Source organism: Bombina bombina, chromosome 4, assembly GCF_027579735.1.
Source record: "Bombina bombina isolate aBomBom1 chromosome 4, aBomBom1.pri, whole genome shotgun sequence".
NCBI classification, from domain to species: Eukaryota; Metazoa; Chordata; class Amphibia; order Anura; family Bombinatoridae; genus Bombina; species Bombina bombina.
The window spans coordinates 974,806,248-974,819,429 of NC_069502.1; the positions used below are offsets into that span (position 1 = coordinate 974,806,248).

General features: G+C 34.9%; 1 protein-coding gene across 1 annotated transcript in view; it reads left to right on the top strand.

The window, feature by feature from the left end:
• The window catches only part of XRN2 (5'-3' exoribonuclease 2), a 211,765-nt gene that overhangs the window by 101,856 nt on the left and 96,727 nt on the right, over nucleotides 1-13,182 (top strand). Inside the window, exons 18-23 of the mRNA XM_053712013.1 lie at nucleotides 5,861-5,968; nucleotides 7,264-7,353; nucleotides 10,594-10,666; nucleotides 10,932-11,015; nucleotides 11,551-11,648; nucleotides 12,096-12,175. Of these exons, the coding sequence (XP_053567988.1) occupies nucleotides 5,861-5,968; nucleotides 7,264-7,353; nucleotides 10,594-10,666; nucleotides 10,932-11,015; nucleotides 11,551-11,648; nucleotides 12,096-12,175 (533 nt within the window). The remainder of the gene's footprint in view (nucleotides 1-5,860; nucleotides 5,969-7,263; nucleotides 7,354-10,593; nucleotides 10,667-10,931; nucleotides 11,016-11,550; nucleotides 11,649-12,095; nucleotides 12,176-13,182) is intronic.

The window sequence follows — 13,182 nt, forward strand, 5'->3', positions numbered from 1 at the left end:
ACATAGTACCGTTTGGCCGCCTACATCTCAGACCGCTGCAACTTTGCATGCTCAGTCAGTGGAATGGGGATTACACAGATTTGTCCCCTCTACTAAATCTGGATCAAGAAACCAGGGATTCTCTTCTCTGGTGGCTATCTCAGGTCCATCTGTCCAAGGGCATGAGCTTCCGCAGATGTGCAGATCTGGTGGACATGTCATCTTTTCCACCATGGACTCTGCCGCTGAGACAGTACCTTCTACCTCAGGGTCCTTTCAAACATCCAAATCTAATTTCTCTGCGTCTGACTGCTTGGAGATTGAACGCTTGATTCTATCAAAGCGTGGTTTTTACGAGTCGGTCATTGATACCTTAATTCAGGCTTGAAAGCCTGTCATCAGGAAAATCTATCATAAGATATGGTGTAAATATCTTCATTGGTGTGAATCCAAGGGTTACTCATGGAGTAAAGTCAGGATTCCCAGGATATTATCTTTTCTCCAAGAAGGATTGGAGAATGGATTGTCAGCTAGTTCCTTAAAGGGACAGATTTCTGCTGTCTATTCTTTTGCATAAGCGTTTGGCGGATGTTCCAGACGTTCAGGCGTTTTGTCAGGCTTTAGTTAACATCAAGCCTGTGTTTTTATACCTGTTGCTCTGCCATGGAGTTTAAATTTAGTTCTTAAAGTTCTTCAAGGGGTTCCGTTTGAACCTCTGCATTCCATAGATATCAAGCTTTTATCTTGGAAAGTTCTGTTTCTGGTAGCCATCTCTTTGGCTCGAAGAGTTTCAGAGTTATCTGCCTTGCAGTGCGATTCCCCTTATCTGATCTTCCATGCAGATAAGGTAGTTTTGCGTACCAAACCTGGGTTTCTTCCTAAGGTGGTATCTAATAAGAATATCAATCAGGAGATTGTTGTTCCGTCACTGTGTCCTAATCCTTCTCCAAAGAAAGAACGTCTTTTACACAATCTTGACGTGGTTCGTGCTTTAAAGTTTTATTTACAAGCTACTAAAGATTTTCGTCAAACATCTGCATTGTTTGTCTACTCTGGACAGAGGAAAGGCCGAAAGGCTTCAGCAACTTCTTTCTTTTTGGTTAAGAAGTATAATCCGCTTGGCTTATGAGACTGCTGGCCAGCAGCCTCCTGAAAGAATTACAGCTCATTCCACTAGAGCGGTGGCTTCCACATGGGCTTTTAAAAATGAGGCTTCTGTTGTTGAACAGATTTGTAAGGCGGAGACTTGGTCTTCGCTTCATACGTTTTCTAAATTCTACAAATTTGATACTTTTGCTTCTTCGGAGGCTATTTTTGGGATAAAGGTCTTACAGGCAGTGGGGCCCTCCGTTTAAGCGCCTGCCTTTTCCCTCCCTTCATCCGTGTCCTATAGCTTTGGTATTGGTATCCCACAAGTAATGGATGAATCCGTGGACTGGATACACCTTACAAGGGAAAACAAAATTTATGCTTACCTGATAAATGTATTTCTCTTGTGGTGTATCCAGTCCACGGCCCGCCCTTTCATTTTAAGGCAGGTGTTTGTAGTTTAAAAAATAAATAAATGTCACCACTGCACCCTATAGTTTCTCCTTTCTCTTGCTTGTCTTCGGTCGAATGACTGGAGGTGGCAGTTAGGGGAGGAGCTATATAGACAGCTCTGCTGTGGGTGATCTTCTTGCAGCTTCCTGTTGATGAATCCGTGGACTGGATACACCACAAGAGAAATAAATTTATCAGGTAAGCATAAGTTTTGTTTTCTAGACAAGCATTACCAATTTGTTGCGCTTCCTTTTGGCCTAGCGACAGCTCCGAGAATCTTTTCAAAGGTTCTCGGTGCCCTACTCTCTAATCGGTGTTTCCTTATTTGGACGATATCTTGATACTTTCTCAGTCTTTACATTCTGCAGAATCTCACACGAATCAACTAGTGTTTCTTCAAAAACATGGTTGGAGGATCAATTTACAAAAAAGTTATTTGATTCCTCAGACAAGGGTAACCTTTTTTTGGTTTCCAGATAGATTCAGTGTCCATGACTTTGTCTCTAATGGACAAGAGACGTTTAAAATTGGTTGCAGCCTATCGGAACCTTCAGTCTCAGTCATTCCCTTCAGTGGCTATGTGCATGGAAGTTTTAGGTCTCATGACACTAGCATCGGATGCAATCCCCTTTGCTCGATTTTGTATGAGACCTCTCCAGCTTTGTATGCTGAATCAATGGTGCAGGGATTATACAAGGATATCACAGTTAATAATCCTTAAATCCCAATGGTCGACTATCTCTGACTTGGTGGTTAGATCACCATCGTATTGTTCTAGGGGCCTCTTTCATTCGTCCAACCTGGACTGTGATCACAACAGATGAGTCTTTCAGGTTGGGTATCTCTGACAGCACAAGGGGTTTGGAAATCTCAAGAGGCGAGATTACCAATAAATATTGTGGCACTCCGTGCGATTCTCAGGGCTCTTTAGTTTTGGCTTCTATTGAAGAGAGAACCGTTCATTTGTTTTCAGACAGACAATATCACATCTGTGGCATATGTCAATCTGAGTGGGATTCAGTCCTCAAGCTATGAAACCAGTATCTTGTATACTTGTTTGGGCGGAATCCAGCTCCTGTCTAATTTCTGCGGTTCATATCCCAGGTATAGACAATTGGGAAGCGGATTATCTCTGTCGTCAGACTTTACATCCGGGAGAGTGGTCTCTCCATCAAGATGCGTTTTCTCAAATTGTTCAGATATGGTGTCTTCCAGAAATAGATCTGATGGCTTCTTATCTAAACAAGAAACTTCCCAAGGTACCTGTCCAGGTCCAGGGATCCTCAGGCAGGAGCAGTGGATGCGTTGACACTTCCTTGGTGTTATCAAACTGCTTATATTTAAGCTCTTATTCCAAGAGTGATCTCCAAAATCATCATGGAGCAATCGTTTGTGTTGCTGGTGGCTCCAGCATGGCCTCACAGGTTTTGGTATGCTGATCTTGTTCGGATGTCCAGTTGTCAACCTTGGCCACTTCCAATAAGACCGGATCTTCTGTCTAAAGGTCCGTTTTTCCATCAGGATCTCAAATCATTAAATTTGAATGTATGGAAATTGAATGCTTAGTCATAGAAGTTTCTCTGATTCAGTGATTAATACTATGTACAGGCTCGTAAATCTGTTTCTAGAAAGATTTATTATCGAGTTTGCAAGATTTCATGGTGTTCCTCTCATAAATTCTCTTGGCATTCTTTTAGTATTCCTAGAGTTTTACAGTTTCTTCAGGATGTTTTGGATAACGGTTTGTCTGCAAATTCCTTGGAAGGACAAATCTCTGCTCATTCTGTTTTATTCCACAGACAAATTGCTAAACTTCCTGATATTCACTGTTTTTTGTACAGGCTTTGGTTCGTATCAAGCCTGTCATTAAATCAATCTCTCCTCCTTGGAGTCTTAATTTGGTTTTGAAGGCTTTACAGGCTCCTCCATTTGAGCCTATGCATTCTTTGGACATTAAACTACTTTCTTGGAAAGTGTTGTTCCTTTTGGCCATCTCTTCTGCTAGATGAGTTTCTGAATTATCTGCTCTCTTGTGAATCTCTTTTTCTGATTTTTCACTAGGATAAGGCAGTTTTGCAGACTTCATTTAAATTCTTACCTAAGGTTGTGAATTCGAACAACATTAATAGAGAAATTGTTGTCCCTTCTTTGTGTCCTAATCCTAAGAATTCTTTGGAGAGATATTTACATTATTTGGATGTGGTGAGAGCTCTGAAATATTATGTTAAAGGGACAGTCAACACCAGAATTTTTGTTATTTTAAAAGATAGATAATCATTTTATTACCCATTCCCCAGTTTTGCACAGCCACCACAGTTATATTAATATGCCTTTTTAGCTCTGATTACCTTGTATCTAAACATCTTCTGACAGCCCCCTGATCACATGACATTTTATTTATTATCTATTGACTTTCATTTTAGCCAATTAGTGCAGTGTCTGCCACAATTCACAGGCGTGCTCACAATGTTATCTATATGGCTTACAGGAACTAGCTCTCCCCTGTTGTGAAAAGCAAATACAAAAGCATGTGATTAGAGGCGGCCTTCAAGGGCTTAGAAATTATCATATGAGCCTTCCTAGGTTTAGCTTTCAACTAAGAATACCAAGAGAACAAAGCAAAATTGGTGATAAAAGTAAATTGGAAAGTTGTTTAAAATTACATGCCTTATTTTAAACATGAAAGTTTTTTTTGGACTCGACTGTCCATTTAAAGCTACTAAAGATTTCAGAAAGGCTTCTAGTCTATTAGTTATCTTTTCTGGTTCCAGGAAAGGTCAGATGGTTGGCATCGTGGTTAAAGCTTTTGATTCATCAAGCTTATTTGGAGTTGTGTAAGCCCCGCCTCAGAATTACAGCTCATTCTACTAGAATGAAGCTTCAGTTGATCAGATTTGCAAAGCAGCAACTTGGTCGTCTTTGCATACATTTTACTAAATTCTACCGTTTTGATGTATTTGCTTCTTCGGAAGCAGTTTTTGGTAGAAAAGTTCTTCAGGCAACTGTTTCAGTTTGATTCTTCTGCTTATGATTTGTTTTTCCTTTTATTTATGAAAATAACTTATATTTGGGTTGTGGATTAATTTTTTTCAGCGAATTGGCTGTTTTTATTTTTATCCCTCCCTCTCTCTAGTGACTCTTGCGTGGAGTACCACTTCTTGGGTATTGCTATCCCATACGTCACTAGCTCATGGACTCTTGCCAATTACATGAAAGAAAACATAATTTATGTAAGAACTTGCTTGATAAATTCATTTCTTTCATATTGGCAAGAGTCCATGAGGCCCACACCTTTTTTGTAGTTATGATTTTTTTTTTATTTTATTTTTTTTGTATAAAGCACAATTATTTCCAAAATCCTTTGATGCTTTTTACTCCTTTCTTTATCACCCCCACTACTTGGCTCTTCGTTTAACTGAATTGTGGGTGTGGTGAGGGGTGTATTTATAGGCATTTTGAGGTTTGGGAAACTTTGCCCCTCCTGGTAGGATTGTATATCCCATACGTCACTAGCTCATGGGCTCTTGCCAATATGAAAGAAATTAATTTATCAGGTAAGTTCTTACATAAATTGTTTTTCATTCTTCAGTTTCTTCCAACACAGACAAAGACGAGATTAAGGTACTTGTGAGTTAGGAGGGGTTCTATAGAGCTCTTGGGATTTAGGATTCTTTGCCACCTCCTAGTGATAGGGAACAGTAATTCCCAGGTGTAATGGATCACCACCTGTATGTTAGAAATGTAATTGAGATATTTTATAAATGTTTGCCTTTAAGTAAAAATACATTGTTTGCCTTACCACTGTTACTGTTTTTTTTAAACTTGATTCTGCTTTGCAGATTAAAGGGACATAAAGTACAAAAAGAAAGCGATCTCGTGTATCTTTATTTTTGCAGTGTTGCTTGCATGTAGATCGGTTTAAACCTGTGCAAAGGTGTCAGCTTTAGAGCAATAATGCACTACTGGGAACTAGCTGTGAGCAAATAAGTATGTGTAACCACCAGATATGTCCAATCACCAGCTTGCTTCAAGTAGTGTATTGCTGCTCCTGAGACAACCTAGGCATGCTTTTTAACAAAGGATACCAAGAGAATGAAGTACATTTGACCATAGAAGTAAATTGAAAAGTCTCTTAAATTTTGAATACCCTAAATGGTCATAAAAATAAAAAGTACTTTCATGAGTCTTAATCTTTTTTTATACTGTAACTTTTTTTTTTTTTTTTTTGTAGACCAGTTTTTATTTTAAATCGGCTGTTTAGTCTAGTATATGGCATCCAAACATATATATATTTTTTTTTATTTAGTTCTTTGCTTAAACACAAATTGATTTTTTACAGGGTTGTGCTTCTTGGAAGTGGTTTTTCCCTTTCCACTATGCTCCGTTTGCTTCAGACTTTGAAAATATCTCAGGTCTTTTTTCTGAATTTGAAAAGGACACCAAACCAGTAAGTAACTTTATAATTAAATCTAATTTGCCTTTGTACAGTATATTATCTGACAAGGAACTTGTTGGATTATTTTGGTGCTATTTTTGCATGTCTCATTTTGGTAAATTTAGAAGTTAGTGTATGTAAATAAATCACATTTATTTTTGCTCAAAGTAAATGCATTTTCTTACATTAGTGTAAATGTTTATATCAAAAATGTTTTCCTGATTATTTGGATGTCTAAAATTATTATACTTTTAGCATATAGTTATCTTAAAGGGACAGGGTACACCAAATTTCATATAACTGCATGTAATAGACACTACTATAAAGTAGAATATGCAGATACTGATAAAAAAAACAGTATAACATCTTCTAAAAACTTAAAAGCTCCCACTTTAGCACTATTGATGAGGTTAGGCTGGGACAGCAGAAAGAGCATACCCCTCCCCCTTCCTTACATAAAAAGACAGATTACACAACAATAGCCACACATCTGTAGACCGGGGCTTGGTTAGGAGTCTGAAAATCAGCACAAAGTTAACAAAAAAGAAACGAATACATTGTTACAAAAACACTCCTAGATGGGCTATATAGATAATCTTCAAATCGTGTGTGTGTGTATGTATGTGTATATATATATATATATATATATATATATCTATATATATATATATATATATATATATATATATATATATATATATATATATATCTCTAACACACACACGTACATATATATATATATATATATATATATATATACACACATATACACACACATATATACGCACGCGCACACACTGTGTGTATATGTATAAGTTTGTGTGTGTGTATATATATATATATATATATAGCGTGTGTATGTATGTATATATAGCGTGTATGTGTATATATATATATATGTGTATATATATATATATATATATATATATATATATATACACACACTGTATGTGTGTATATATATATATATATATATATATATATATATATATATATATATATATATACACACACTGTATGTGTGTATGTATATATATGTGTGTGTGTGTATATATATATATATATATATATATATATATATATATATATATATATATATATATATATATATATATATATATATATACTATCTATCACATACATATACACATATATTCTTTATAGTAGTGTATACTGTCCCTTTAAAGTGAGGCATTGATATATTTAAAGAAAGACTTGAATGGCTTTCTATAACAATTCTCCCCATATCTCTCCCAAATATTATAAAATATTTTCTCAGCCAATTTTTTTTTTTTTCCTCAACTTAGTTTAAGCCATTGGAACAACTCATGGGAGTGTTTCCAGCTGCTAGTGGTAACTTTCTGCCAACCTCCTGGAGAAGGCTAATGACTGATCCGGTAAGTGTTTTAAATCATTAAAGGCTGTATTGGATTAATTGTAAAATACTTGGCCTCACATTTTATTAAATGAGGCTTTGTTTAAATCACATTTCAGCGGTGTACCTATATAATCTTGGTATCGGACCTACTGGTTAAGTAGTGAGAGGCTAGATCCAAATATTGCAGTAAATACAGCAAGTAATGGAGGGCACATCAGTGGTAGGATGGATACTACTTGTCCAAAGTATGATGCAGGTGAAGCAATAGTCGGATTATAATAAACTCAGTTCAGCAAATAGAAAACATAGTAACTGTAAAAGGAAGTGCAATAGTGTGGGGTAGCTCAATCAAGTTAATGTCAAACGGTAGTTGGATGAAGGGTTTTGTGGATTGTGATGTAATATACAGATATTTAAGCAGCAACAGTGTAAACTGGTAGCAGTATACAGTAAAAGTGAAGTAGCTCCTAGTAGTCAAGCCAGAACAAGCAGGGTCATACACAATTCATATGCAAAGATAAAAACGGGTCAGGAGGCCGCAGGCGATCATACACAGAGGTCAGCTGCTGGATGTTTTCTAATGTAGCAGGTGTGGTGTATTGTGAAATTAGTGCTTAATTTAAACGCCCAGCATGAACTTCAGATTTAGAGAATGCGTCGGTGATCAGAAATCAGTATGACAATATAATTATTTTTACACCCTTATTAGACTGGCCTTATAGAGAGAGCCTCACTCTCAGAACAAGTGTAGAATAATATCCCTCAACATTTATTTCTTTTTTATTTAAAAAACAATCCTGTCTTAGTGTTAAATGTTTTTTGGATCTACTGTGGTTTTGTAGGATAATCCTGTATTGTGAGCTGTCCCCCTCTTCTCTTAAAGGGACAGAACACGTCAACACGTTAGATTTGCATAATCAACAAATGCAAGGCACTTGGTCTGAACTTCAAATGAGTAGTAGATTTTTTTTTTTTTATAACAAATTTCAAAGTTATGTATATTTCCACTCCCCTTGTACCATGTGATAGCAATCAGCCAATCACAAATGCATATACGTATAGTCTGTGAATTCTTGCACATGCTCAGTAGGAACTGGTTATTCAAAGTGTAAATATATGATTATATATATATATAGATATATCTCATGACTTCACTTTTTTTTTTTTAATGGAAGTAAATTGGAAAGTTGTTTAAAATCACATGCTGTATCTGAATCATGTAAATTTAATTTAAACTGAGTGTCCCTTTAAGTTTTCTTTTGTTTTTTTCATGACAAAAAGGTAATTTTGTAAAATCTGTTAACATTTTGATGGCAGTGCAAACTGGCCTTAAAGGGACACTGAACCCAATTTTTTTTCTTTTGTGATTTAAGATGCATGCAATTTTAAGCAACTTTCTAATTTACTCCTATTAGCAAATGTTCTTCATTCTCTTGGTATGTTTATTTGAAAAACAAGAATGTAAGTTTAGATGCCGGCCCATTTTGGTGAACAAGGTTCTGGGCTTTCTTTTTCAAATAAAGATAGCAAGAGAACGAAGAAAAATTGATAATAGGAGTAAATTAGAAAGTTGCTTTAAATTGCATGCTCTATCTGAATCACAAAAGTAAAAATTTTGGTTCAGTGTCCCTTTAAGATCTCATTGCTTACGTTGCTGATAACCCAGGTCCACACTGATTATATTGCCAATGGTATTAGATCGATTTTAGGTTAACGTATCGATTCCGAATAAGACATTATTATTTTTTTTTCTAGATTTGCTCTAATATTAGAGATAATAGATGCCCCATTTTGAAAAACATAAAAAATGCAAAAAAATTATTGAAAAATCAGATGTACCTTACCCCCAAATTACATAGAAACTGTCACAAATCCTACAAATAGTTAATGGCATTGTATTCAGTTAACTTAACAAAAAAGTAAGCTGATTCAGATGATCTTCTTTAATGCATTTAAAAACGCGTTTTGTCCTGATGACCCATATTAAAGAAAAAAAGCATACAAACATGTTGGAGGCTCTGATAATAGTCTGCCATAGTGTGTCTGTCTCATCTGCTTGGTACCTTTCCATCATCACCTTTTGTCCTGATGGAACGCTCCTCTTGTTCCTCACTAAAATCACAGATTATCTGGATATCTAAGTGGCTATGGAGTAAAGTGTACCTACTATGCTCATATTACCCACATTTCTAAAGTTAGCGAGCATGTTTTGCATCAAGTCTTAATTGTCTAAATTTTTGCTTATCGAGGAAGTTCTTCACAAGACATACTGCACCAGGCAGAAGCTTCAACATAATTTAGAATTTTTTTTAATGAGTTTACGAATTTAAGGAACATCAGATTCATGCTTTTAGTTTTTCAAAAATCTACAAATGTATTTTGAAGCAATCTCAATCTGTCCCAAAGCCTTAACAAATTGCTTTATAAGTCCAAGCTTGATATGGAGTGGTGGGAGAATTTTTTATTTTTTTGTTTCCTCTGTCAAAACCAATGGCTTTTTTGCTGCACCTACAGTCATATTTTCCCTTGACAGCCTTGTCACTTTTTCAAATGATCTTGCTTTTCCCTATTATCCCACAGGAAGATAAAGTTACTATGTGTATCCAATTTGCTGCCCATGCAAGAAGTTCACAATCTTTAGAACAACAAAAATAGACCACTGGTGCTCATATTTTCATGTTTTGTTGAGTGACCAAATTAGAGATGCATAGTGTTTACCATTGTGCAATAAAGCGCATTTCTAGTTTCTGGTGGTATAGGATATTATAGGCAATGGATAAACTTGCAAAACAATTTTAAAGATAAGATTTACATTTAAAAAACAATGTTACAGAGTAAAAAGACAGACCAAACACTGCTTCATATGTCAGCAACCAAAGGTTGTAATGGGGGGGATCTTAATTTGAGGGGTTTTCATTCTCTATATTGAGACAACAAAAAGGTTTTGTTTTTTTTCCTCCACTTTTTTTTTTCTTTCTTTTTGTTCACCTGTATAATCAAAGAACTGAAATGTCTGTTTATACAAATAGCAAAAACTGTAATATTTAAAATTCCCTCTTAGATGCTATAAAGATAAAAGGCTTGTATCCCCTTAATGTTTGATGTCCTAAACCTGCTACTTCTAACAGTTATTGTTGCAATAGGTTTCTTGGGGCTCAAGAAACAATCTGTACCTTCTGGACTTTACAGTTAGGTTACTTGATGTTGCAAAATTAGTCATAGATTGTCAGATTTGTTTTAACTTTTTCCTTAACTATAGGACTCAAGTATAATTGACTTCTACCCTGATGATTTTGCTCTTGACCTCAATGGAAAGAAGTATGCCTGGCAAGGTAAAATCTTTTAAATGTGAATATAAAAGTTATATGTAATTTATATGCTTTAAAATGACAAATTTTTGTGTTCTATGAAAATTATAGCCCTTTAGTCAAATATCTCAAAACTCCCAAGTTTTTTTTTGTTTTTTTTTCTTGAGGCATTAGCAACTTGTACCTTTCCCACCAGACTTGTAGATATCCCAGTCTGTCAGATTACCCTATCACTCTGCTTATATTCCTTTTTTTTTCTTGTTAATTGGTTGCTTCCTGTCCCTTTTAGGTGTTGCACTGTTGCCATTTGTTGATGAACGCCGTCTAAGAGCTGCTTTGAAAGAGGTTTACCCTGACCTCACTTCTGATGAAAGTAAAAATTATGATTTTTTTTTTTCACGTTGTCTTTAATCACTAAGGTTTTTAGCATTAGTGTACTTTTCGTTCATGCTCTGCTAAACTGCAAATGAACAAGATATAATGGATGGCTGCTATTGATTGCCTTTAAACAAATGTGTAACCTTTTGCTTCATAGATGATTTAATTGCAGTAAATTGAATGATCCTTGATGCAAAAATGGAGCTTTGGCAAGTACAAAGTACAATAACCTTGCGTGAAAACTTGTTAATTAAATTCTCATTTGCTGGTTTCTTGTGTAACTTAAATGATCTGTTTTCTCTATAAAGCTTCTTTATGAGTATCTGGTAAAACCTCAGCAAAAAACAATTAAAATAATGGGAATTTTAATAGTATAATTAACTTTTTTTTTTTTTTTTTAATTGCTTATGAAAGCAAACCTGTGACAGTAATGTACTAGGTTGTGTTTGGATTATTAATTAGTTGTTTGTTTTTTTTTCTACTGCTTTTTAATTTATTTTTTTCTTTCTCTTATTTCCGGTTTTTACTAGTAAGAAGAAATAGCCTTGGTGGTGACCATTTATTTGTTGGGAAGCACCAACCGCTAAATGACTTCATTCATGAGCTTTACCAGGCTAATGATACAGAGGTAACTCATTAACATCCCCCAAGTTGTCACTTAAAGGGACATGAAACCCACATTTTGTTTTTCATGATTTAGAAAGAGAATGTAATTTTAAACATCTTTCTAATTTACTTCTATTATCTGATTTGTTTTATTCTCTTGATATTCTTTGCTGAAAAGCATATCTAGAAATGCTCAGTAGCTGCTGATTGGTTGCCTTACATAGAAGCCTTGTGTGATTGGCTCACCAATGTGCATTGCTTTTTCTTCAACTAAGGATATCTAAAAAAAATGAAGCAAAATAAATAGAAGTAAATTGTAATGTTGTTTAAATTTGTATTCTCTATCTGAATCATGAAAGAAAGATTTTGGGTTTAGTGGCCCTTTAAATACAGGAGCTTTGTTTAAAGTCTTAAAGCTCTTTTTATGTTACTTGTTCAAAAATAAATATATTTTTTTTCTTTAAAATAGCCAACTGAAATACCACCAGAGCTGTGTCACGGAATCCAGGGTATACTTGAAATGAATGAAGGAGCGGTTCTTCCTAATGAGTAAGAGAAAACAAATCAGATCATTGTGCATTGAGGCACATTGTATTTTATTAGAACAATATATTACAAAAAGTGACTTCTACAAGTTTGAATTTACAAAAAGCTTGTTGTGTGTTTGTCAGTTAATTTCGGAAACAAGCAAAATCTGATCTTTGAATTAATTGCACATGAAGCAAGGTAATTTAGACAGATGATTAATTCTGCAGCCTCCTCCCTGCTTTTTGAACCTTGGCTATTAGCGAAAAATGGTGAATTGAGTAGTTCTTCTACTTTCCATTTGGAGTCCTTCTATGGATAACCCCTCTCATTGTAAAAAGATTGTTTGCTTTGCTAACTACTAAGAATGTTATAGGATTTTTTTTTTAAAGTAAGGATAGTGAGTTGTTTTTCCTATAATAATGTATTCATAAACACAATGTAAGATCTCTTAAAACAGTGTTAAGTAGAAAATATCACGGTGGAGGGATTTTATTCATACAAAAAAATAAATCTTACACATTGTATTAAAAGGAGTGAAGTAGAAATCCTCAGTAGTATAAAAATCTGGAAATCTACTTATAATTGTGGTAGCCTATACTAATTGTTGAGTGCAACATGCTCAAAATTGGTTCTTTGTGGACTACAGCATACATGGAAAAACGTGGTTCACACTTGGCAAATTTAGTTGACTGATTAAAAGTCCAAAAGTTGCTGTTTAGCAGAATTGTATTAGGAGTATTTGCTGAAAGTTCATAAGTGTGATGGTGGTGTCTGACCCAAGAAACCTTTTTAATTTTACATATCCTTGGTTCTATTTCACTTATCTGTTTACGGATTTTCCCCATTAAAACTTTCTAAGGATATTGATGTTTTGATTGATATATAATCTCTATCAGCTAAAGTGCCATAAAACATGTTGAGATCTGTGCATATCCTAAAAAGGCTTATTTAAAAATGGCATAATAAAATGTTTAAAAATTGCTGTCAAGTATTTAAAATTTTTCAAAAACAAGCAAAATTGGTAACAT